Raw genomic sequence first — 27,898 nt, 5'->3', positions numbered from 1 at the left:
AGTTTGTAGTGCTACCCCGTTGGGCTGGAGGTGGTACCGATGTAAACATACTGACACACTATTTGTAGAACAAACCGTACTCACCACTGTTAATGATTGAATTTTTCGTTGATAGCATAACACATATGTACTAATTATAATGTTCTCCTATCTATCGCCATATATTATGTTCCGTTCACTTTGTATTATAATATCATAATACCATACCAAAGGAGATATTGGTGAATACTATTTGTAAACGGATTCTCAACATTACGATAGTATCATTCGTAAAGCGACATTCGTGTTGACGAATATCACCAATCATAATTATACATAACCAATCAAAAAACGAATAATGGTTTTTTAAATCCTTTATATCCCATGCATTTAGAATCATTAATAGCTGGAGTTTATTAAACTCCTCATTCGCTCTGATCTTACACCAGTCATAGCAGTAAAAAATCGGCTTTAGGTTGCAAAATCATCCTTATGTAATGTAATGATTCTATTTTTAGATTAAATAATTTCTACGGATTTAAGAGGTAAATCTAGAACCATAGAACCAAAGAAACCCTCAAATACTTAATTACCCTCCAAAATATTCCCTGTCGTAATTATAAATGATAAAAATGAACAGTAGACATAAATGTACGTATATGGGTGTATCATTTAATGGCACCATTATTTACAGAGTTTATGTTAGCATAAATATTTATAGATTATCATATAAATTCATCACCTGAGAGTAATTCTATATTTCGTATCTTCCTAATTAATTCTCGTCTCCTGAGAAAATATTTAAATATTTAACCAGTCGTCGGTTGGCGACGTTTGGCAGCTCATTTTAAAAAACAAATCATACACATCCTGGATTAGATAATAATTACAGATTAGGCAATTTATTTTTTCACACAAAGTGAAGACATTTGGTATAATATTCAAATAATAACTGTATACTATCGTTAATTTCCCTTCAGCTATAGTAAAATCATTCAACCATAATATCGCAATAAATATTAATATATGTTTAGAAAATAGTTTAAACGGTATCCTCTTTTCCCCTCAGTAATCTACTTTCGAAATGATCTTGTAATCTCACGTCTACTTCTTTTTCTTTGGTGGTTTTTCATTTTTGACGTATTCCTCGAGAAAAGCAACCGTTGCCCGAAATCCTTGCTGTAAAATAAATATTATAATTGAACGAAATGATGATCTCTATCTGAGTTATTAACACAGTGCTTTGGTCGGTTAAATATCGTTACATCGGATATCTGGAACATATCGGATTATATTGGTATATCTGATTGGCCGATAGGTTGATTTTTTCCCACTGTGATCGAATGCGCTACAATACAATGTTGTTATTATAGTTCTAGGATATCGATGGCGTTACGCTTCGATTAAGTTAATTTAAATTGCAAAAATATATTTATTAATTACTGTACCTCATATAGGAAATTTCTGTCTCCTATTTCAATGGCAAAGTCCGTTCCGTTAACATAATAAGTATCTACACCAACAGTACGTTTCACATCAGTTGGCTACGAAAATGAGATATATCTGATAAATAAAACCGTCTTTGGCATGACTGTAATATTAATAGTGCATAATTTAATCAAGGTTATGTTTACTAAGAGTTTTTTATTCCAATGTATTCAATAACATCAAATACGTTGGAAAGTTTAAATATGTATTGTTCCCCAAAACATGACAAGTAACGATAAATAAAATCAAATTTTAAAAGGCCATTTTGTAGGTTTTAATAAAGACCAGACCCTCCCTCAAATTTGTAGCTTCGGGTGACGTGTTCGGTCAGTAGATACAGGGAACCGAGATGAATTCCTCGATTTTTCTATAAATGAAGTTAATTTAGTGGTCCGATATTTGCTTTTGATTGCTGAGCATGCGTTGCGCATGAAACGAATTCCGTCTACTGATTCAACAAAACATGTTTTAAAATTTTCTTTCCAAAAGGAAAATATAATATCGTATGATAATTTTATAATTTCACCTCAACATATTCTCGCATAGCATGGTTGAAAACACTATTCTGTAAGGCCGTCAAATAGCTACCAAACCCTGTAATAACTTGCCGTCGATATCCAATAAACTCCGCCAGCATGTGAACACCTTTGCTCTCAACGTAATTTAAGATTTCTCTTGTTTGGATCTGAACAGATTTTAACAAATAATAAAAATAGTTATATAGTAAAGAGGTTATTGTCGATTTTAGAAGGAAAAATAAAACTAATCATGTAAATATTGAAATTGATAATGAAATTGTTGAAATAGTAGAAAGTCATAAGTACTTGGGATTAATAATTGATAATAAACTAAATTGGGAGAGAAACACTAAAGAACTCCGTACCAAGGCTAATAAGAGAATGTACTTTATATACAAAATGAAACGGTTTAATGTTAGTTCTCATCTCATTCATATGTTTTATTCCTCTGTTGTTCAATCAATCATTTCTTATTGTATTATTGTTTGGTTTTCTCATATCAATGTAAACAGTAAAAGTCAAATTCAGAGATTAGTAAATAAGGCCAGCAGAGTTATCGGTGTAGAAGTGAAACCTTTAGATGAAATGTTTAATACATTCATACTTCAAAAATTTGACACAATTATGCAAGACCCATCACACCCATTACATTCAGACATCATTATAAGTAGATCAGGAAGGGTTAGACTGACACAGAAAAAAATATCCACAAACCGTTTCAGATTTTCACCAATGTACATAGCATGCAATTTATTTAACAAAAACTTTTCAAGATAGTCACTTGTATCATTTGTATTTATTTTTATTGTTATCACATCATATTACTTATTCTACTCAGGTACAAAACATATCTCGAAATTGTTAGCAATTTTGACAATAAAGTTATCTTGTATCTAGTACAAAATCAAAGTAGGCCTAATACAGTTGTAATCATATTATGACTGTGTGTGTTTGTAGTATGTGAACGGATTACCATAAGCATTTAATACACATAAGTATAAAACTCACCGTTCCACTCTTGTTTTTGTCCATGTTGTCGAACACGGTTTTAACATCTTCTTTCCCGAACAACGTACAATAATTTTCGTATGTAAAATCATCTGTATTCTGTTTGGTAAGATAAAAGTCATTACTTCCCTAAAATTTAAATTTCCTTAAAAACTATACTGTAAATTAATGGTGTGAAAAGGTTACCAACACTTATAAGAAATAAGTATTTTTACAAACGCATTCCAATTATTGTTTTTAAACTTCAATTAAACTTTTCTGATGATGTGTTGTAATTCTAAATACAGCGGATTACAATAGTAAAAACCCAGAGGTTTACAGGGCATCATGTAACATTGACAAGGTTAAAGCGTTTGGACATTTTCTGCTGCATTATATGGCCGATAATATTTAAAGATTATTTTGACCATTATGCTAATCCGTAGGTCTAAGTGACTGAAATACATTATTATAAGCCAAGTTGAAGTGTTGATTTAAATTTGTACCCAGCTACTATAATTCATTTCCATCAATTAAACGCTTGTTGACTGTCTAGTCAATTATTCTACAGGGAACAATAAATGTGTTCTGATAAGTTCGATAACACTACGAATAGGCAGACAGTTAAAACGCGCGTCTAAATCACGACGGTACGATTTCCGTATACGCGCATGTCCACCTGTTTCTGTTGTATTGTATAGCGTATTTATGAAACACCCATAGATGATGATCAGATTACGAGATCATGGCATCGTAAACTATGTAATTTACAGTAGGCCTAGCTCGTAGATTTCCGTTACTTACGTTTATCTCTTTCAAATCTCTCTCAAACCAGATGTAAATGTGTACAAAATAATAATTAGCAGATGTACAGTATGTATTTGAGCTGGGTAATAATGTGAAATTTCGCATTAAAAAAAAGATAACAGAAGGTTATCTGCTAAACAAGCTTCAATCATGACTTACACATTTGAATAAAGCACTGAACTCGGTAAAACTAAGACTGTCGCTGTTGTCTTTGTCAAACTTTTCGATTACTTGGAAAAACTTGACAAATGCAGATGTCAACTGTTTACACTCATCTTCGGCTTTGCAAACCTTGTTTTTGATAACATCTTTTCGTTCCCTATATTTAAAAATAAAATTATTATTGTTATTATAATTAACTAACTAGTTCTTTAGTTGTCTTGTTGAATCTTCTAAAAACAAACGCAATTGAGTGGCCATGGAATCGTGGCCTCGTACGGTTAGTGTCCGCTCACCATTTCATTTCACTTATTTTTATTCACCCAATTCAATCGATAAAATGCAAAAGTTACAGCCTAGTACATGGTTAATGACCTAAATACTTAATTACAACAGTTTATATATATATATTTTAAATACACACGACAAGGTACAGAACCAAAGTACAAATCACCAATATCTATTTATGAGGTGTGTTATTAAATGAAATCTGAATTTGTTCGCTATACCATCTTTATACCTTAATGATACAACATGACTGTATCTAGCTGTATCATGTAGTAAAGAAAGATACGTTACCTTGCAAGTTTCGTATCTGGAATTTTTGCAAATTTTCCCTTGTACCTGTCGTTGAATTGAAGTTGCATAAGACTAGATTCACTCTCGGTGTACTATAACAATTACAGTTACATATAAATTTAATATCCCGAAATAGAAATAGCATAAAATCTTTCTAAAGCAACGCTAGTAATACATTAATTAAAATGAATATTAATATAAACTATGACAAATTACCCGAAATAATTAAAATTGAATTTGGTCCAAAATGAATTAATTTATTTCAAACGATTTAACGTTGTCCCATGGCGTGACGACAGCAAAATCTACTTTTCCTAAATTGGTAATGATTGCCAATGTTTATTGTATCATAATTATTATATAGAATAAAAAATATGGCAGCCGATCTCTATGTTTTTTATACGGAATGGGAAACGTTTTTATTTTATTTACTCCTATCTGCTTCTGATCAACTATTATTTGTTGATTTTTTTTTTCTTTATCCATAAATTAAAATTTCAAATTATTTTTAAGTTATAAGTACAGTACAACATTCTTATATAAAATACATAAAAGGATATATTTTCTATATGAGGTGATTTAAAACAACAATGGATGTAAATTAACATTGGATTACCAATCATAACGTAATAAATGTCCAAACTCACTAAACTCAGTCCAAGTGTCTCCTTGTTCTTCTCTTTAAACCGTTCCTTGGTATTAAACATCATAGGGATTGAATTCACCGGTCGTAGTCGTTTGAAGAACGTATTTTCCTCTTCCATTGACAACCACCAACCTTGGAAATAATTTTTCAAATCTATCATGCACAATCAGTTGTATTTGTTTCATCTTTCAGTGATTGATTATGAAATTCGCAAGTCGATTATGTTACCTAATGTTTATTATTTTTATAGAGTGGTCGTGGGTATAGATACGCAAACAGAGCTTCTCTTTTTTTCATGCGGCCACCATAAAAAGCCAAGTTGCAAGTTATAGTTACGGTAACTTTTCCTAAAAAATAAAATAAAGTAAAAACTTCTCCTAAACATCATTATCTCAATCATCGTTCCCAGTGATTACTAGTTTTTGTTACTTTCCCCGCCAAACTGGTATAACTACATGCATTTTAGATTGTTGCCAATGAACTATAGGCCTACACACTATCGAACTTATAAATACTACTGTGCCAAAAGTTACGATAAGCAAAAAATCAATGTATTATCATAGGTAACAAACCATTTGTTGTCAAGTGGCCATTAATTATTTTCAAGAATGTGTCACGTTTAAGTAGAAACTACTACATTTTGTATATATACAACTTTTTGGATCATGTTTTATTGCAATAGTGAAGTTATATAACGACAAGCTTTAAACATTGTATCACCTAATTTAGGTAACAAACCATTATTTATCAACTGATCAGTACGGTAATAGTTAGCATATAGTGTCATTTTATATCATATAGTGAAAGGATATATGCATATTAATTTGCATTTTTCTATGTTAATGGTTTTAAAGAAAACGTATAATATTTGAATTATCTTCTTACCGTCGTAAACATGGATTGGATAGTTACATAGAAGGCCTCCGTCTACGTACACATCTTCGTGGTCTCTCAACTTATACTTTACCGCACACAGAAGTGCTAAAATATTAGGAATGGTTTTAAAGAAAACTAAATAGAAGAATATAAGCTACACAACGACAGAGATGACGTCAGGCAGTGAAAAAATTAAAGCATAATTTTATGAATAGATAATTAATTCATTTCATATCTAATTTTACAAATTAAGTAAATTCAATGCTGTAAAGAAAGTCATCGAGTGGCTGCATTATAACTAGTATCATTTAATTATTGAATGTTAAAATTCGATTTCGGACAACTTTGTATTACTTAAAAACAAATAAGATAATGAATATTTAAAATGTTGATAAAGACGCTCCGGATGATCCAACATATTAAAAATGAGGCCTAATCACAACTTACCCGGTAAGGACATACTCATCCTCAGGGCAACAATGATCGGCATATCCGGGGTCGTTTTCACATGGCAGTATTCGGCAGCCATAAGATTGAGGTTAGTTGCAACACAACACAACTCTTTACCGGTCTGATCATACAGCTGTCGAATAGAAAGATATTAAATATAAATAGTTTAACTTGGTATCATATTCGTCTCCTGTGGACAAGAGTTTTGTCATCTTGTATACAAAAAACTAATTAGCTATTTACCTCTTTGAACGTCAGTTTTCCTTTACCACCGTAGTCGTCTATATTTCCTTCAAGCCATTTTGTATAAGCATTAGCTGGATGCCAGCCATAATCAGACTTCAAGTTAAAGAATAAACTTAAAATCCCCCATCGTGCATCTGAAAAACAAAAGAATATTAATAATCTATTTTCCTAAAGCTACAAAACATCTATGGTCACGATGACGTCATATCACTACCATAATTGGGTACGTCAAACTATTTTGTAAATTTTGTTTGATAGTGTAGACAGAACATTATAGAGTGAATAACAGAAGGGGAGTTAAAACAAACTTGAATGGGAATATTTGATGACAATAAATTGTACATACATGAGTTAAAAGGCCAGTATTATTATACTAAATTCATATTATGACCCTAATTATATCATACGATACTTTGCCATTTTCGAGAAATATAGTCCTGTTGATGACAACATTTATCATTTTGCCAAGTACAAACATTGTTACCGAGTAACATTTTCTCAATGTTGCATCTTGCTTTCTCCACTTCCACTACCATCTGATGTGGGGTTAGTCCAAGTGCGGCAAAGCATGCTGTCAATGCTCCCAGACTAGTTCCACCGAATCTAGTGACCTTAGGTAATATACCAACATCTTGAAGAACCTAGTAGCAAAAACAGTCGTACACATGATATATATACTTCGGGAAAAGATTTTGTAGCGTTTAGTTCCACAAATTAGATTAGCTTTCAAACTCGATGGAGCAACTATTCTGTATGTATCTAGGCCTAACACTTTTTCAGTTGCGAATGCGATTATATTTAACATTATTGACATTCATAATTAGTTATCCGCTTGGTATACCAAGCGGATAACTCCTTGTTACTGTATGAGATCAATATTTTTTTTCTGTATTATTAGTTATCCGCTTGGTAGAGCGGATAACTCCTTGTTATTGTATGGGATCAATATTTTTGGTTATCCGCAACTTAGTTGCAGGATAACCCATGTGATTGTAAATATCTTTTTTTTCATCTTCTTTGTTATTCTTCTTTCTTTCCCGGATTTTTGTGCGTCGCATATCCCCTATTGCTTGTGAATATATCTTTTGTATAACTTTGTCATTATATGGACATTTACCTGAAGTTGTGCACCTCCATATTTTGAATGACGTCAGAGTTGCGCAACGTGACTTACGCGCGATTTTATGAATTTCAATGATTGATCATAGGATAAAAAATAAAAGTCATTTTGTATTGACATTTGGTGAATATTTAAGTCATATCAAAGGCAAACTTTCTATGGATTAAAAATGGCATGTTTTACAAGAAGTTACGCGTGCACGCGCATTTAAAGTTTCAAAATGCGCAAAATTAATTTCTAATCAACTTTCTGCGCTGATCATGACATTTTGAGCATGTCAAAAATTCCCGCGCGCGCGAAAAATTTTGCGCGTAAGATGCGCACGGAGTATGAAAATCATGTTTTTTCTCTTGAATTGTGATTTTCCAGACTTTCCTAGTCATTTAAAAAAAGATTGACATCATTTCAAATTAAAATGACGTCATACGAACACGTTGATTTATAACATTTGCGCGCGTTTTAGTTGAAAAAGTTACAAAATATTGTCAAATATATGCCTATTTTGAATCTGTTATAGCTCTTCAGGATCGAAGGTGACCCCCAATTTTTTTAACTTATTATGCAAGAAGATAAATTGTAGATATGAATTCATGCAGAATTTTTACCTCTCGGATGTTATGACGTCATCGTATGGCCACACGAATGTAAAATATAGGATTTCTTACTGTTTCGTTATTGCTCATCACATTAAATAGAGCGCATCTCGCTTATACGTATTCCATTTCACCCGATATTTTAATAATGTCTAGGTCAATTAACTATCTTTCGCATGAGTTAAATATATTTTAATTTTTATGACGTCATCATGTCTAAAAACGTAAATAACGTGGGTCACTTATTTTCATCTTTACAGTAAATTTCAATCTGTTATAGCTCGTCAGAATAAAAAGTGATAATCATAATTAAAACGTTTTCTGGAAGCTATTGGATTGTAGATACGAATTGATGTAAATATTTTGCCAATCAGATGTTGTGACGTCATCATATGGCCAGTTGAATTCAAAAAGTCATATTTTCATCTCTTGCGTAAAAGTTCATTGCGTTTAAACGAGAGCGCATCTCACTTTTACGTGCCCAAAATTCTTCAAATTTGTTTTAATGTAAATTTTTAGATAATTATTTTCTAAAATTGTTATCTTTATATGTCAATTTGATGACGTCATCGTGTTAAAAATTGGATTTAAAAGATGGGTCTCATAATTTTGTCTATGCTACACTGTATATAACATATACAGTTTATTCTGTAAAATACTGTAATATGATGTATGCTACATAATAGGTACAATTCAGCACTGTAAACATATTTATTTCATGTCATAGGATGGCATAATAATTGTCGAGGTTCATATGGTTAAGTATGTGCATGTTGCGTTTGCGCGGATAACCCGAACTCGTCAAAGTGACGAGTTCAAATCTAGTTTTTCTGTATTATTCTTGGATCCTTCCTTCCTTTTTGTGAGTCGCGTTTCTCTAAAATGTGTAAACATAACATTTCATAACGTTGACAACATATGGGCATTTACGTGAAGTTGTGCACCTCCTATTTTTGAATGACGTCATAGTTGCGCAACGCGACTTACGCGCAATTTTATGAATTTCAATGATTGATTATAGATTAAAAACCAAAAGTCATTTAGTATTGACACTTTGACAAAATTTAAGTCATATCAGGGGCAAACTTTCTACGGATTAAAAATGGCATGTTTCACAAGAAGTTACGCGCGCACGCGAATTAAAAATTTCAAAATGCGCAAAATTAATTTCTAATCAACTTTTTATGCGTTTCTTGTCATTTTGAGCATGTCAAAAATTCCCACGGGCGCGCAATTTTTTACGCACGCGGTGCGCACGTAGCGTTAAAAACATATTTTTTTCTCTTGAATTATATTTTTCAAGTCTTTCCTAGTAATTTTGAAAACAATTTAGACCTTTTCCAGTTTAAATAACGCCATACGAACACGTTGAATTAGACAATTCGTGCGCGTTTTTTATGAAAAAGCTTAAAAAATCGTCAAAATTATGTCTTTTTTTAAACAGTCATAGTTTCTAAAGTAAACCGTGAACCGTTTATTTTTATTACAAAATCTAGAAGTTGATGAGTTGTAGATATCGGATCATGCATCGATAAGGCTAAAAAAACATTGTGACGTCATCGTATGGCCACACGAATGTAAAATATAGGATTTTTGTCTCTTTCGTTATTGCTCATCACATTCAATGGAGCGCATCACGCTTATCTGTATTCCTTTTTCTCCTAAATTTATATATTGTGTAGGTCAATCAACTTTCTTTAGCATGAGATAAAAATATTTTAATTTTTATGACGTCATCATGCCTAAAAATTTTAATTACGTGGGTCATTAATTTCATCTTTACAGTAAATTTTAATCTGTAATAGCTCGTAAGAATAAAATGTGATAATCACGATTAAAACGTTTTCTGGAAGCTATTGGATTGTAGATACGAATTCATGTAAACATTTTGCCAATCGGATGTTGTGACGTCATCATATGGCCAGTTGAATAAAAAAAGTCGTATTTTCATATTTTGCGTAATAGTTCATCACATTTAAAAGGGTGCGCATCTATATTTTACGTATTCAAATTTCTTCTACACGTTAATATGTTGTTCCTGAGATAATTTCCTCCAGAAATTGCTATTTAAGTGTTTCATTTTGATACCGTCGCCATGTTAAAAATTGGAATAAATGGCGGGTCCCGTAATTTCACCTATTCTACACTGTGTGTAATATGTATACAGATTATACTCTTTGCATGTATATACTATATGACACAAATTGACAGAATTCAGCACTAACAGCATATCATATTCTTCAGTTCTTGTCATAATGCCATAATCTTTATCTGTGTGCAATATGCCAACGTATGACGTGCACGTGGCGTTTGTCGTTGTGCGGATAACTAACTCGTCAAAGTGACGAGTTTCATGTCTAGTTCTTCTTTCCTTCCTTCCTTTTTGTGAGTCTTGTTCCTCTAAAATGTGTAAACATAACATTTCATAACTTTGACAACATATGGGCATTTACGTGAAGTTGTGCACCTCCTATTTTTGAATGACGTCATAGTTGCGCAACGTGACTTACACGCAATTTTATGAATTTCAATGATTGATCATAGATTAAAAACCAAAAGTCATTTAGTATTGACACTTTGACAAAATTTAAGTCATATCAGGGGCAAACTTTCTACGGATTAAAAATGGCATGTTTCACAAGAAGTTACGCGCGCACGCGCATTTAAAATTTCAAAATGCGCAAAATTAATTTCTAATCAACTTTTTACGCGTTTCTTGTCATTTTGAGCATGTCAAAAATTCCCACGGGCGCGCAATTTTTTACGCGCGCGGTGCGCACGTAGCGTTAAATACATATTTTTTTCTCTTGAATTATATTTTTCAAGCCTTTCCTAGTAATTTTGAAAACAATTTAGACCTTTTCTAGTTTAAATAACGCCATACGAACACGTTGAATTAGACAATTCGTGCGCGTTTTTTATGAAAAAGCTTAAAAAATCGTCAAAATTATGTCTTTTTTTAAACAGTCATAGTTTCTAAAGTAAACCGTTAACCGTTTATTTTTATTACAAAATCTAGAAGTTGATGAGTTGTAGATATCGGATCATGCATCAATAAGGCTAAAAAAACATTGTGACGTCATCGTATGGCCACACGAATGTAAAATATAGGATTTTTGTCTCTTTCGTTATTGCTCATCACATTCAATGGAGCGCATCACGCTTATCTGTATTCCTTTTTCTCCTACATTTATATATTGTGTAGGTCAATCAACTTTCTTTAGCATGAGATAAAAATATTTTAATTTTTATGACGTCATCATGCCTAAAAATTTTAATTACGTGGGTCATTAATTTCATCTTTACAGTAAATTTTAATCTGTAATAGCTCGTAAGAATAAAATGTGATAATCACGATCAAAACGTTTTCTGGAAGCTATTGGATTGTAGATACGAATTCATGTAAACATTTTGTCAATCGGATGTTGTGACGTCATCATATGGCCAGTTGAATAAAAAAAGTCGTATTTTCATATTTTGCGTAATAGTTCATCACATTTAAAAGGGTGCGCATCTATATTTTACGTATTCAAATTTCTTCTACACGTTAATATGTTGTTCCTGAGATAATTTCCTTCTGAAATTGCTATCTAAGTGTTTCATTTTGATACTGTCGCCATGTTAAAAATTGGAATAAATGGCGGGTCCCGTAATTTCACCTATTCTACACTGTATGTAATATGTATACAGCTTATACTGTTTGCATGTATATACTATATGACACAAAATTGACAGAATTCAGCACTAACAGCATATCATATTCTTCAGTTCTTGTCATAATGCCATAAACTTTATCTGTGTGCAATATTCCAACGTATGACGTGCACGTGGCGTTTGTCGTGGTGCGGATAACTAACTCGTCAAGTGACTAACTAGTTAGCAATAAGAACAATACACTAGACATGAAACTCGTCACTTTGACGAGTTAGTTATCCGCACCACGACAAACGCCACATGCACGTCATACGTTGGAATATTGCACACAGATAAAGATTATGGCATTATGACAAGAACTGAAGAATATAATATGCTGTTAGTGCTGAATTTTGTGTCATATAGTATATACATGCAAACAGTATAAGCTGTATACATATTACATACAGTGTAGAATAGGTGAAATTACGGAACCCGCCATTTATTCCAATTTTTAACATGGCGACGGTATCAAAATGAAACACTTAGATAGCAATTTCAGAAGGAAATTATCTCAGGAACAACATATTAACGTGTAGAAGAAATTTGAATACGTAAAATATAGATGCGCACCCTTTTAAATGTGATGAACTATTACGCAAAATATGAAAATACGACTTTTTTTATTCAACTGGCCATATGATGACGTCACAACATCCGATTGGCAAAATGTTTACATGAATTCGTATCTACAATCCAATAGCTTCCAGAAAACGTTTTAATCGTGATTATCACATTTTATTCTTACGAGCTATTACAGATTAAAATTTACTGTAAAGATGAAATTAATGACCCACGCAATTAAAATTTTTAGGCATGATGACGTCATAAAAATTAAAATAGTTTTATCTCATGCTAAAGAAAGTTGATTGACCTACACAATATATAAATGTAGGAGAAAAAGGAATACAGATAAGCGCGATGCGCTCCATTGAATGTGATGAGCAATAACGAAAGAGACAAAAATCCTATATTTTACATTCGTGTGGCCATACGATGACGTCACAATGTTTTTTTAGCCTTATTGATGCATGATCCGATATCTACAACTCATCAACTTCTAGATTTTGTAATAAAAATAAACGGTTAACGGTTTACTTTAGAAACTATGACTGTTTAAAAAAAGACATAATTTTGACGATTTTTTAAGCTTTTTCATAAAAAACGCGCACGAATTGTCTAATTCAACGTGTTCGTATGGCGTTATTTAAACTGGAAAAGGTCTAAATTGTTTTCAAAATCACTGGGAAAGGCTTGAAAAATATAATTCAAGAGAAAAAAATATGTTTTTAACGCTATGTGCGCACCGCGCGCATAAAAAATTGCGCGCCCGTGGGAATTTTTGACATGCTCAAAATGACAAGAAACGCGTAAAAAGTTGATTAGAAATTAATTTTGCGCATTTTGAAATTTTAAATGCGCGTGCGCGCGTAACTTCTTGTGAAACATGCCATTTTTAATCCGTAGAAAGTTTGCCCCTGATATGACTTAAATTTTGTCAAAGTGTCAATACTAAATGACTTTTGGTTTTTAATCTATGATCAATCATTGAAATTCATAAAATTGCGCATAAGTCACGTTGCGCAACTATGACGTCATTCAAAAATAGGAGGTGCACAACTTCACGTAAATGCCCATATGTTGTCAAAGTTATGAAATGTTATGTTTACACATTTTAGAGGAACACGACTCACAAAAAGGAAGGAAGGAAAGAAGAACTAGACATGAAACTCGTCACTTTGACGAGTTAGTTATCCGCACCACGACAAACGCCACGTGCACGTCATACGTTGGAATATTGCACACAGATAAAGATTATGGCATTATGACAAGAACTGAAGAATATGACATGCTGTTAGTGCTGAATTTTGTGTCATATAGTATATACATGCAAACAGTATAAGCTGTATACATATTACATACAGTGTAGAATAGGTGAAATTACGGGACCCGCCATTTATTCCAATTTTTAACATGGCGACGGTATCAAAATGAAACACTTAGATAGCAATTTCAGAAGGAAATTATCTCAGGAACAACATATTAACGTGTAGAAGAAATTTGAATACGTAAAATATAGATGCGCACCCTTTTAAATGTGATGAACTATTACGCAAAATATGAAAATACGACTTTTTTTATTCAACTGGCCATATAATGACGTCACAACATCCGATTGGCAAAATGTTTACATGAATTCGTATCTACAATCCAATAGCTTCCAGAAAACGTTTTAATCGTGATTATCACATTTTATTCTTACGAGCTATTACAGATTAAAATTTACTGTAAAGATGAAATTAATGACCCACGTAATTAAAATTTTTAGGCATGATGACGTCATAAAAATTAAAATATTTTTATCTCATGCTAAAGAAAGTTGATTGACCTACACAATATATAAATGTAGGAGAAAAAGGAATACAGATAAGCGCGATGCGCTCCATTGAATGTGATGAGCAATAACGAAAGAGACAAAAATCCTATATTTTACATTCGTGTGGCCATACGATGACGTCACAATGTTTTTTTAGCCTTATTGATGCATGATCCGATATCTACAACTCATCAACTTCTAGATTTTGTAATAAAAATAAACGGTTAACGGTTTACTTTAGAAACTATGACTGTTTAAAAAAAGACATAATTTTGACGATTTTTTAAGCTTTTTCATAAAAAACGCGCACGAATTGTCTAATTCAACGTGTTCGTATGGCGTTATTTAAACTGGAAAAGGTCTAAATTGTTTTCAAAATCACTGGGAAAGGCTTGAAAAATATAATTCAAGAGAAAAAAATATGTTTTTAACGCTATGTGCGCACCGCGCGCATAAAAAATTGCGCGCCCGTGGGAATTTTTGACATGCTCAAAATGACAAGAAACGCGTAAAAAGTTGATTAGAAATTAATTTTGCGCATTTTGAAATTTTAAATGCGCGTGCGCGCGTAACTTCTTGTCAAACATGCCATTTTTAATCCGTAGAAAGTTTGCCCCTGATATGACTTAAATTTTGTCAAAGTGTCAATACTAAATGACTTTTGGTTTTTAATCTATGATCAATCATTGAAATTCATAAAATTGCGCGTAAGTCACGTTGCGCAACTATGACGTCATTCAAAAATAGGAGGTGCACAACTTCACGTAAATGCCCATATGTTGTCAAAGTTATGAAATGTTATGTTTACACATTTTAGAGGAACACGACTCACAAAAAGGAAGGAAGGAAAGAAGAATAATACAGAAAAAAAATATTGATCTCATACAATTACAAGGAGTTATCCGCTTGGTATACCAAGCGGATAACTAATAATACAGAAAACTAGATTTGAACTCGTCACTTTGACGAGTTCGGGTTATCCGCGCAAACGCAACATGTCATACGTCACGTCATAAAAATTTAAATATATTTAACTCATGCGAAAGATAGTTAATTGACCTAGACAGTATTAAAATATCGGGTGAAATGGAATACGTATAAGCGAGATGCGCTCTATTTATTGTGATGAGCAATAACGAAACAGTAAAAAATCCTATATTTTACATTCGTGTGGCCATACGATGACGTCATAACATCCGAGAAGTAAAAATTCTGCATGAATTCATATCTACAATTTATCTTCTTGCATAATAAGTTAAAAAAATTGGGGGTCACCTTTGATCCTGAAGACCTATAATAGATTCAAAATATTTAGCCAGCAAAATTAATGAAAACTCGACCCCACCTTCTGATTATTTACAAAATCCCATAACGCCTTCTTTCTTCTTGAAACCGATTACACATTATGAAATTGAAAATCTAATTAAAAATATAGATATAAAGAAGTCATCTGGTTATGATTACATGTCTGGGCGTCTAGTCAAAGACTCTGCTTCCCATATTAGTAGACCACTTGAGCATGTATTTAATTTATCATTTATTAATGGGATCTTCCCAGATGCTCTGAAAATAGCAAAGGTGTATCCTATTTTTAAGAAGGGAGAAAACGATGTTATAAACAATTACAGGCCTATTTCTGTTCTACCAATTTTAGCCAAAATATTTGAAAAATTAGTTAATGTCCGAATGTTAGAATTTCTCGAAAAGCACCATATTCTCTATGATCACCAATATGGATTTAGGAAAAATTACAGCACTACATTGTCTCTTGTAAATCTAGTAAATTCAGTTATCAAGAAAGTGGATGAAGGTAAAGTCACTATTGGAATCTTCATTGACATGGCAAAGGCATTTGATACAATTGATCATAATATTTTACTTAACAAACTTCATCACTACGGGATAAGAGGAATTTGCCTGGATTGGTTTAAAAGTTATCTAACAAACAGAAAACAGTTTGTAAATTATGGTGGATGCAACTCGACCGAAGAACGTATTACACATGGTGTGCCTCAGGGCTCTGTCCTGGGACCAACACTTTTTCTTTTGTTTATAAATGACTTACCAACTTCATCAACATTCTTTAATTTTCGATTATTTGCAGACGACTCAAATCTTTTTCACACATATGATGGAAAACACACTAATATCAATCTTGATGAAGTATCTTTTCAATTAAATAAAGTATTAAAGTGGTGCAACGCAAATAAGATAACAATAAACTCGTCCAAGACAAATTTCATTATATTCCAAGGCAAGAGAAAAACAGTCACAACTATAGGTAATATTGTAATTGATAATAAGTACATCCAGGAAGTATCTGAAGTCATGTTTATTGGCCTAATTATGGATAAACATTTGACATGGAAAAACCACATAGAGAAAATTAAAACTACTATTAAAAGAAAAATTGGAATCATTTTTAAATTGAGACATTTTCTTCCACAGAATATTCTCTTATTAATTTACAAATCATTTATACAACCACATATCATGTATGGCCTTGAGATCTGGGGAAGCACTTATTCATCGTATTTACAACCTATCTTTTTACTTCAGAAAATGGCAGTGAGAGCAATTTCTTTTAGTGACTTTACCTCCCATTCTCAACCTTTATTTAAACAATTTAATTTGCTAGATGTATTTAAGTTACACAAATTATGTATTTCCTTATTCATGTTTGATCTGTATCACGATAAATTGCCTCATGATCTAAACGAATATGTAACACTTATCACCCATTCACATGAAACTAGACACAAATGTAAGGGAAATCTATACCAACCTAAGGCAAATAGTACATCAGGCCAATTCTCCATTACCTGTATAGGCACGAAAATATGGAACGAAATACCAATACAGGTCCGGGAAATTAAATATAGGAAACATTTTAAAACCAAAGTCATAGAACTCCTGTTGGAGTCAGAAAATTGATGAGTAAATGTATGGCATTAATATATACATGTGTGTATGTACAATTGAAACGGAATGATATATGTATGTATGCGTGTTTGTATGTATATATATATATATATATGTATAATTTATAGTATGATTTGTATATATATATATATATATATATACATCTATTATTATTATTACTATTATACTATTATTTATTAGTAATTAATTATATCTTAATATGATTTGTTTGATTTAAACAAAAAAAAATTTGAAATCTTTTAGTTATAAGGGAGTAGGGCTAGACAGGCATGAAGTTGCCTTTTCTCTACTTCCTTTTTATCCAATTATTAGTTATCCGCTTGGTATACCAAGCGGATAACTCCTTGTTATTGTATGAGATCAATATTTTTTTTCTGTATTATTCTTCTTTCCTTCCTTCCTTTTTGTGAGTCGTGTTTCTCTAAAATGTGTAAACATAACATTTCATAACTTTGACAACATATGGGCATTTACGTGAAGTTGTGCACCTCCTATTTTTGAATGACGTCATAGTTGCGCAACGTGACTTACGCGCAATTTTATGAATTTCAATGATTGATCATAGATTAAAAACCAAAAGTCATTTAGTATTGACACTTTGACAAAATTTAAGTCATATCAGGGGCAAACTTTCTACGGATTAAAAATGGCATGTTTCACAAGAAGTTACGCGCGCACGCGCATTTAAAATTTCAAAATGCGCAAAATTAATTTCTAATCAACTTTTTACGCGTTTCTTGTCATTTTGAGCATGTCAAAAATTCCCACAGGCGCGCAATTTTTTACGCGCGCGGTGCGTACGTAGCGTTAAAAACATATTTTTTTCTCTTGAATTATATTTTTCAAGCCTTTCCTAGTAATTTTGAAAACAATTTAGACCTTTTTCAGTTTAAATAACGCCATACGAACACGTTGAATTAGACAATTTGTGCGCGTTTTTTATGAAAAAGCTTAAAAAATCGTCAAAATTATGTCTTTTTTTAAACAGTCATAGTTTCTAAAGTAAACCGTTAACCGTTTATTTTTATTACAAAATCTAGAAGTTGATGAGTTGTAGATATCGGATCATGCATCAATAAGGCTAAAAAAACATTGTGACGTCATCGTATGGCCACACGAATGTAAAATATAGGATTTTTGTCTCTTTCGTTATTGCTCATCACATTCAATGGAGCGCATCACGCTTATCTGTATTCCTTTTTCTCCTACATTTATATATTGTGTAGGTCAATCAACTTTCTTTAGCATGAGATAAAAATATTTTAATTTTTATGACGTCATCATGCCTAAAAATGTTAATGACGTGGGTCATTAATTTCATCTTTACAGTAAATTTTAATCTGTAATAGCTCGTAAGAATAAAATGTGATAATCACGATTAAAACGTTTTCTGGAAGCTATTGGATTGTAGATACGAATTCATGTAAACATTTTGCCAATCGGATGTTGTGACGTCATCATATGGCCAGTTGAATAAAAAAAGTTGTATTTTCATATTTTGCGTAATAGTTCATCACATTTAAAAGGGTGCGCATCTATATTTTACGTATTCAAATTTCTTCTACACGTTAATATGTTGTTCCTGAGATAATTTCCTTCTGAAATTGCTATCTAAGTGTTTCATTTTGATACCGTCGCCATGTTAAAAATTGGAATAAATGGCGGGTCCCGTAATTTCACCTATTCTACACTGTATGTAATATGTATACAGCTTATACTGTTTGCATGTATATACTATATGACACAAAATTGACAGAATTCAGCACTAACAGCATATCATATTCTTCAGTTCTTGTCATAATGCCATAAACTTTATCTGTGTGCAATATTCCAACGTATGACGTGCACATGGCGTTTGTCGTGGTGCGGATAACTAACTCGTCAAAGTGACGAGTTTCATGTCTAGTTTTAATGTTTTGTATTATAATGTTATGTTTATGTATTTGGATAAATAAAGAATGAAATAGGCATATATTTGACAATATTTTGTAACTTTTTCAACTAAAACGCGCGCAAATGTTATAAATCAACGTGTTCGTATGACGTCATTTTAATTTGAAATGATGTCAATCTTTTTTTAAATGACTAGGAAAGTCTGGAAAATCACAATTCAAGAGAAAAAACATGATTTTCATACTCTGTGCGCATCTTACGCGCAAAATTTTTCGCGCGCGCAGGAATTTTTGACATGCTCAAAATGTCATGATCAGCGCAGAAAGTTGATTAGAAATTAATTTTGCGCATTTTGAAACTTTAAATGCGCGTGCGCGCGTAACTTCTTGTAAAACATGCCATTTTTAATCCATAGAAAGTTTGCCTTTGATATGACTTAAATATTCACCAAATGTCAATACAAAATTACTTTTATTTTTTATCCTATGATCAATCATTGAAATTCATAAAATCGCGCGTAAGTCACGTTGCGCAACTCTGACGTCATTCAAAATATGGAGGTGCACAACTTCAGGTAAATGTCCATATAATGACAAAGTTATACAAAAGATATATTCACAAGCAATAGGGGATATGCGACGCACAAAAATCCGGGAAAGAAAGAAGAATAACAAAGAAGATGAAAAAAAAGATATTTACAATCACATGGGTTATCCTGCAACTAAGTTGCGGATAACCAACTAGATTTGAACTCGTCACTTTGACGAGTTCGGGTTATCCGCGCAAACGCAACATGCACATACGTTTAAAATATATGAACGCCGAAAATGATTATGCCATCCTATGACATGAATTAAATATGTTTACAGTGCTGAATTGTACCTATTTTGTAGCATACAGCATATTACAGTATTTACAGAATACACTGTATATGTTATATACAGTGGTAGCATAGACGAAATTACGAGACCCATCTTTTAAAGCCAATTATTAACACGATGACGTCATCAAATTGACTTATAAAGATAACTATTTTAGAAGATAATTATCTAAATCATTACATTAATACAAATTTGAAGAATTTTGGGCACGTGAAAGTGAGATGCGCTCTCGTTTAAACGCAATGAACTTTTACGCAAGAGATGAAAATACGACTTTTTTTATTCAACTGGCTATATGATGACGTCACAACATTTGATTTGAAAAATGTTCACATGAATTCGTATCTACAATCCAATAGCTTCCAGAAAACCTTTTAATTATGATTATCACTTTTTATTCTGACGAACTATAACAGATTGAAATTTACTGTAAATATGAAAATAGGTGACCCACGTTATTTACATTTTTAGACATGATGACGTCATAAAAATTAAAATATTTTTAACTCATGCGAAAGATAGTTAATTGACCTAGACAGTATTAAAATATCGGGTGAAATGGAATACGTATAAGCGAGATGCGCTCTATTTAATGTGATGAGCAATAACGAAACAGTAAAAAATCCTATATTTTACATTCGTGTGGCCATACGATGACGTCATAACATCCGAGAGGTAAAAATTCTGCATGAATTCATATCTAAAATTTATCTTCTTGCATAATAAGTTAAAAAAATTGGGGGTCACCTTCGATCCTGAAGAGCTATAATAGATTCAAAATAGGCATATATTTGACAATATTTTGTAACTTTTTTAACTAAAACGCGCGCAAATGTTATAAATCAACGTGTTCGTATGACGTCATTTTAATTTGAAATGATGTCAATCTTTTTTTAAATGACTAGGAAAGGCTGGAAAATTACAATTCAAGAGAAAAAAACATGTTTTTCATGCTCCGTGCGCACCTTACGCGTAAAATTTTTTGCGCGCGTGGGAATTTTTTACATGCTCAAAATGTCATGATCAGCGTAGAAAGTTGATTAGAAATTAATTTTGCGCATTTTTAAATTTTAAATGCGCGTGCGCGCGTAACTTCTTGTGAAACATGTCATTTTTAATCCATAGAAAGTTTGCCCTTGATATGACTTAAATTTTTACCAAGTGTCAATACAAAATGACTTTTGGTTTATAATCTATGACCTATCATTGAAATTCATAAAATTGCGCGTAACTTACGCTGCGCGACTCTAACGTCATTAAAAATATGGAGGTGCACAACTTCAGGTAAATGTCCATATAATGACAAAGTTATACAAAAGATATATTCACAAGCAATAGGGGATATGCTGTAGACAAAAATCTGGGAAAGAAAGAAGAATAACAAAGAAGATGATGAAGAAAAAGATATTTACAATCACATGGGTTATCCTGCAACTAAGTTGCGGATAACCAAAAAATATTGATCTCATACAATTACAAGGAGTTATCCGCTTGGTATACCAAGCGGATAACTAACTAGACATGAAACTCGTCACTTTGACGAGTTAGTTATCCGCACCACGACAAACGCCACGTGCACGTCATACGTTGGAATATTGCACACAGATAAAGTTTATGGCATTATGACAAGAACTGAAGAATATGATATGCTGTTAGTGCTGAATTCTGTCAATTTTGTGTCATATAGTATATACATGCAAACAGTATAAGCTGTATACATATTACATACAGTGTAGAATAGGTGAAATTACGGGACCCGCCATTTATTCCAATTTTTAACATGGCGACGGTATCAAAATGAAACACTTAGATAGCAATTTCAGAAGGAAATTATCTCAGGAACAACATATTAACGTGTAGAAGAAATTTGAATACGTAAAATATAGATGCGCACCCTTTTAAATGTGACGAACTATTCCGCAAAATATGAAAATACAACTTTTTTTATTCAACTGGCCATATGATGACGTCACAACATCCGATTGGCAAAATGTTTACATGAATTCGTATCTACAATCCAATAGCTTCCAGAAAATGTTTTAATCGTGATTATCACATTTTATTCTTACGAGCTATTACAGATTAAAATTTACTGTAAAGATGAAATTAATGACCCACGTAATTAAAATTTTTAGGCATGATGACGTCATAAAAATTAAAATATTTTTATCTCATGCTAAAGAAAGTTGATTGACCTACACAATATATAAATGTAGGAGAAAAAGGAATACAGATAAGCGTGATGCGCTCCATTGAATGTGATGAGCAATAACGAAAGAGACAAAAATCCTATATTTTACATTCGTGTGGCCATACGATGACGTCACAATGTTTTTTTAGCCTTATTGATGCATGATCCGATATCTACAACTCATCAACTTCTAGATTTTGTAATAAAAATAAACGGTTAACGGTTTACTTTAGAAACTATGACTGTTTAAAAAAAGACATAATTTTGACGATTTTTTAAGCTTTTTCATAAAAAACGCGCACGAATTGTCTAATTCAACGTGTTCGTATGGCGTTATTTAAACTGAAAAAGGTCTAAATTGTTTTCAAAATTACTAGGAAAGGCTTGAAAAATATAATTCAAGAGAAAAAAATATGTTTTTAACGCTACGTGCGCACCGCGCGCGTAAAAAATGGCGCGCCCGTGGGAATTGTTGACATGCTCAAAATGACAAGAAACGCGTAAAAAGTTGATTAGAAATTAATTTTGCGCATTTTGAAATTTTAAATGCGCGTGCGCGCGTAACTTCTTGTGAAACATGCCATTTTTAATCCGTAGAAAGTTTGCCCCTGATATGACTTAAATTTTGTCAAAGTGTCAATACTAAATGACTTTTGGTTTTTAATCTATGATCAATCATTGAAATTCATAAAATTGCGCGTAAGTCACGTTGCGCAACTATGACGTCATTCAAAAATAGGAGGTGCACAACTTCACGTAAATGCCCATATGTTGTCAAAGTTATGAAATGTTATGTTTACACATTTTAGAGAAACACGACTCACAAAAAGGAAGGAAGGAAAGAAGAACTAGACATGAAACTCGTCACTTTGACGAGTTAGTTATCCGCACCACGACAAACGCCACGTGCACGTCATATGTTGGAATATTGCACACAGATAAAGATTATGGCATTATGACAAGAACTGAAGAATATGACATGCTGTTAGTGCTGAATTTTGTGTCATATAGTATATACATGCAAACAGTATAAGATACATATTACATACAGTGTAGAATAGGTGAAATTACGGGACCCGCCATTTATTCCAATTTTTAACATGGCGACGGTATCAAAATGAAACACTTAGATAGCAATTTCAGAAGGAAATTATCTCAGGAACAACATATTAACGTGTAGAAGAAATTTGAATACGTAAAATATAGATGCGCACCCTTTTAAATGTGATGAACTATTACGCAAAATATGAAAATACAACTTTTTTTATTCAACTGGCCATATGATGACGTCACAACATCCGATTGGCAAAATGTTTACATGAATTCGTATCTACAATCCAATAGCTTCCAGAAAACGTTTTAATCGTGATTATCACATTTTATTCTTACGAGGTATTACAGATTAAAATTTACTGTAAAGATGAAATTAATGACCCACGTAATTAAAATTTTTAGGCATGATGACGTCATAAAAATTAAAATATTTTTATCTCATGCTAAAGAAAGTTGATTGACCTACACAATATATAAATGTAGGAGAAAAAGGAATACAGATAAGCGCGATGCGCTCCATTGAATGTGATGAGCAATAACGAAAGAGACAAAAATCCTATATTTTACATTCGTGTGGCCATACGATGACGTCACAATGTTTTTTTAGCCTTATTGATGCATGATCCGATATCTACAACTCATCAACTTCTAGATTTTGTAATAAAAATAAACGGTTAACGGTTTACTTTAGAAACTATGACTGTTTAAAAAAAGACATAATTTTGACGATTTTTTAAGCTTTTTCATAAAAAACGCGCACGAATTGTCTAATTCAACGTGTTCGTATGGCGTTATTTAAACTGGAAAAGGTCTAAATTGTTTTCAAAATCACTGGGAAAGGCTTGAAAAATATAATTCAAGAGAAAAAAATATGTTTTTAACGCTATGTGCGCACCGCGCGCATAAAAAATTGCGCGCCCGTGGGAATTTTTGGCATGCTCAAAATGACAAGAAACGCGTAAAAAGTTGATCAGAAATTAATTTTGCGCATTTTGAAATTTTAAATGCGCGTGCGCGCGTAACTTCTTGTCAAACATGCCATTTTTAATCCGTAGAAAGTTTGCCCCTGATATGACTTAAATTTTGTCAAAGTGTCAATACTAAATGACTTTTGGTTTTTAATCTATGATCAATCATTGAAATTCATAAAATTGCGCATAAGTCACGTTGCGCAACTATGACGTCATTCAAAAATAGGAGGTGCACAACTTCACGTAAATGCCCATATGTTGTCAAAGTTATGAAATGTTATGTTTACACATTTTAGAGGAACACGACTCACAAAAAGGAAGGAAGGAAAGAAGAATAATACAGAAAAAAAATATTGATCTCATACAATTACAAGGAGTTATCCGCTTGGTATACCAAGCGGATAACTAATTATCCGCTTGGTATACCAAGCGGATAACTAATAATACAGAAAACTAGATTTGAACTCGTCACTTTGACGAGTTCGGGTTATCCGCGCAAATGCAACATGCAGATACTTTAAACTATGAACCTCGACAATTACTATGCCATCCTATGACATGAATTAAATATGTTTACAGTGCTGAATTGTACCTATTTTGTAGCATACAGCATATTACAGTATTTACAGAATACACTGTATATGTTATACAGTGTAGCATAGACGAAATTACGAGACCCATCTTTTAAATCCAATTATTAACACGATGATGTCATCAAATTGACATATAAACATAACTATTTTAGAAGCTGATTATCTAAATAATTACATTAATACAAATTTGAAGAATTTTGGGCACGTAAAAGTGAGATGCGCTCTCGTTTAAATGCAATGAACTTTTACGCAAGAGATGAAAATATGACTTTTTGAATTAAACTGGCCATATGATGACGTCACAACATCTAATTGGCAAAATATTCACATGAATTCGTAACTAAAATCCAATAGCTTCCAGAAAACGTTTTAATCATGATTATCACTTTTTATTCTGACGAGCTATAACAGATTAAAATTTACTGTAATGATAAAAATAAGTGCCCTACGTTATTTACATTTTTAGACATGATGACGTCATAAAAATTAAAATATTTTTAACTCATGCGAAAGATAGTTGATTGACGTAGACAATAATAAAATCTCGGGGGAAATGGAATACGTATAAGCGAGATGCGCTCTGTTGAATGTGATGAGCAATAACGAAAGAGACAAAAATCCTATATTTTACATGCGTGTGGCCATACGATGACGTCATAACATCCGAGAGGTGAAAATTCTGCATGAAATCATTTCTACAATTTATCTTCTTGCATAATAAGTTAAAAAAATTGGGGGTCACCTTCGATCCTGAAGAGCTATAATAGATTCAAAATAGGCATTATTTTGACAATATTTTGTAACTTTTTAAACAAAAACGCGCGCAAATGGTCTAAATCAACATGTTCGTATGACGTCATTTTAATTTGAAATGATGTAAATCTTTTTTAAAATGACTAAGAAAGGCTGTAAAATCATAATTCAAGAAAAAAACACATGATTTTCATGCTCCGTGCGCACCTTACGCGTAAATTTTTTCGCGCGCGTGGGAATTTTTGACATGCTCAAAATGTCATGATCAGCGTAGAAAGTTGATTAGAAATTAATTTTGCGCATTTTGAAATTTTAAATGCGCGTGCGCGCGTAACTTCTTGTGAAACATGTCATTTTTAATCCATAGAAAGTTTGCCCTTGATATGACTTAAATTTTTACCAAGTGTCAATACAAAATGACTTTTGGTTTATAATCTATGACCAATCATTGAAATTCATAAAATTGCGCGTAACTTACGCTGCGCGACTCTAACGTCATTAAAAATATGGAGGTGCACAACTTCAGGTAAATGTCCATATAATGACAAAGTTATACAAAAGATATATTCACAAGCAATAGGGGATATGCGACGCACAAAAATCCGGGAAAGAAAGAAGAATAACAAAGAAGAAGATGAAAAAAAAGATATTTACAATCACATGGGTTATCCGCAACTAAGTTGCGGATAACCAAAAAATATTGATCTCATACAATAACAAGGAGTTATCCGCTTGGTATACCAAGCGGATAACTAATAAGGAAAGATAACTTCTAAATACAATACTATACATGCGGGTTCTATTTAGTAATACATAACATATTTAACAGAAATGAATGAGGCATCATATTATTATGCATTATATATGCATGTAGGATTATGAAGGTAGTTTTTTACCTAATGCCCAATGGCATGTTGTTTCAAAATATTTTAAATCTACGTTGATCTAGTTTGAACTGAAGAGAAACTGATTGACAAAATCAAATCCTAAAACTTCGAAAACGGAGTGAAGCTTGAAGCGCCTTTATTTACTGAATAACACTTTGCTAAAAGTATTCTAAAAGAACGTTTCGGATACAAAGCATCTAAGTTGACTATATTTCAATAAAGAGGCCTATATTATAAAAGTTGAAATATTGTTAGTGTTGTGTCCCTCGTACTGGCCTAATACCTTTCTGAACGATAATAATAATTGCATTTTCAACGATCATTGTTAATGGCGTGATGAACTTAAATGTTACAACTGCATGCTTCTCCTCTAAGGGTCACGTCCGTGCTGCAAATTCTCTCTCGTTTGTGCAGTGGCTGCGAGATCTAGCACACCTACTCTTTTTGAAAGGTTTACTAGGTTCTTATCGGAGAAAACTCGTTTGTTCTCCAACACATCCATACGGTGCGGGTGAGTCTCAAACACTTGCCATAATGTTATGGATTACAGTTCCACCCTCTTACCACTCAAATATGAGCAGACTTTTCTGTAGGTCTGACCTACATATATATAATCCACTATATATTTTCATCGTAAAAACAAAAACATTAAATATACAGTAATCCATCATGCACGTTAATTTAGAAGATGAATATCATTGAATAATTCATGTTGATATTCAACACAATTAAGTAAATTTTAATAGTGCAATAATACGGTCAATAATCTCTTAAATAAAGTCACCCCTAAGGACTAGGCTGTTGAGTTCAATTAACATTTCAGCCAGCAGTACCACTTCGTCTGCAAATCTCATGATTTCACAACAATTAATTAAGGTATAAAGTAATTCTTCTAAAAATAGAAATGTTCAAAAACACATGTATTACCTGTAAAGAGCCTGCGTACGCGAACAGTCGATTTCCACCACCTCCGAAAATCAGATTGCGGTAAGGGTATTCATACTTCGCAAGTTCTTTGACATTTTCTAAAAGGTCACTTGGAACCTTAATGTCAGAAACATTAACGCCTCTTAAAGTGGCTAACGCCTTATGATCTAAATCTCTGACCCTTGGCTTTGTAGACATATTGGGTAAGTAGATATTAGCTTACTGCAAACCGTAGCTCTGTTGTTGGAGTTAAATATCTAGTTGAATAACAAACCATAGATCGTTAAC

The 27,898-nt window shown here is 32.5% G+C and overlaps 1 protein-coding gene across 1 annotated transcript; it reads right to left on the bottom strand.

The window, feature by feature from the left end:
• Positions 1-46: 46 nt before the first annotated feature.
• On the bottom strand, positions 47-27,851 carry LOC144847889 (uncharacterized). Its single transcript, XM_078704455.1, has 12 exons — positions 27,611-27,851; positions 7,220-7,376; positions 6,733-6,869; positions 6,487-6,622; positions 6,049-6,144; positions 5,165-5,295; positions 4,518-4,609; positions 3,939-4,098; positions 2,994-3,092; positions 1,994-2,152; positions 1,428-1,523; positions 47-1,158 (listed from the first exon to the last, which is right to left on the bottom strand). Exons 1-12 carry the CDS (start codon positions 27,806-27,808, stop codon positions 1,084-1,086), a joined length of 1,536 nt encoding a protein of 511 aa, XP_078560581.1. The 5' UTR covers positions 27,809-27,851; the 3' UTR covers positions 47-1,083.
• Between the last annotated feature and the right edge of the window lie 47 nt (positions 27,852-27,898).

Source organism: Antedon bifida, chromosome 7 (genome assembly GCF_963402885.1).
Source record: "Antedon bifida chromosome 7, ecAntBifi1.1, whole genome shotgun sequence".
NCBI lineage: Eukaryota > Metazoa > Echinodermata > Crinoidea > Comatulida > Antedonidae > Antedon > Antedon bifida.
This window is presented reverse-complemented; position numbering and strand designations above follow the sequence as displayed.

Bases quoted from the DNA above. Each gene is read 5' to 3' on its own strand.
- LOC144847889 (XM_078704455.1), bottom strand. From the start codon at position 27,808: ATGTCTACAAAGCCAAGGGTCAGAGATTTAGATCATAAGGCGTTAGCC. The intron at 6,870-7,219 runs GTAACAATGTTT...TTTGTTTTTCAG, and splicing joins CATTGAGAAAATGTTACTCG to ATGCACGATGGGGGATTTTA. The intron at 4,099-4,517 runs GTAACGTATCTT...TTTTAAATATAG, and splicing joins CCAGATACGAAACTTGCAAG to GGAACGAAAAGATGTTATCA.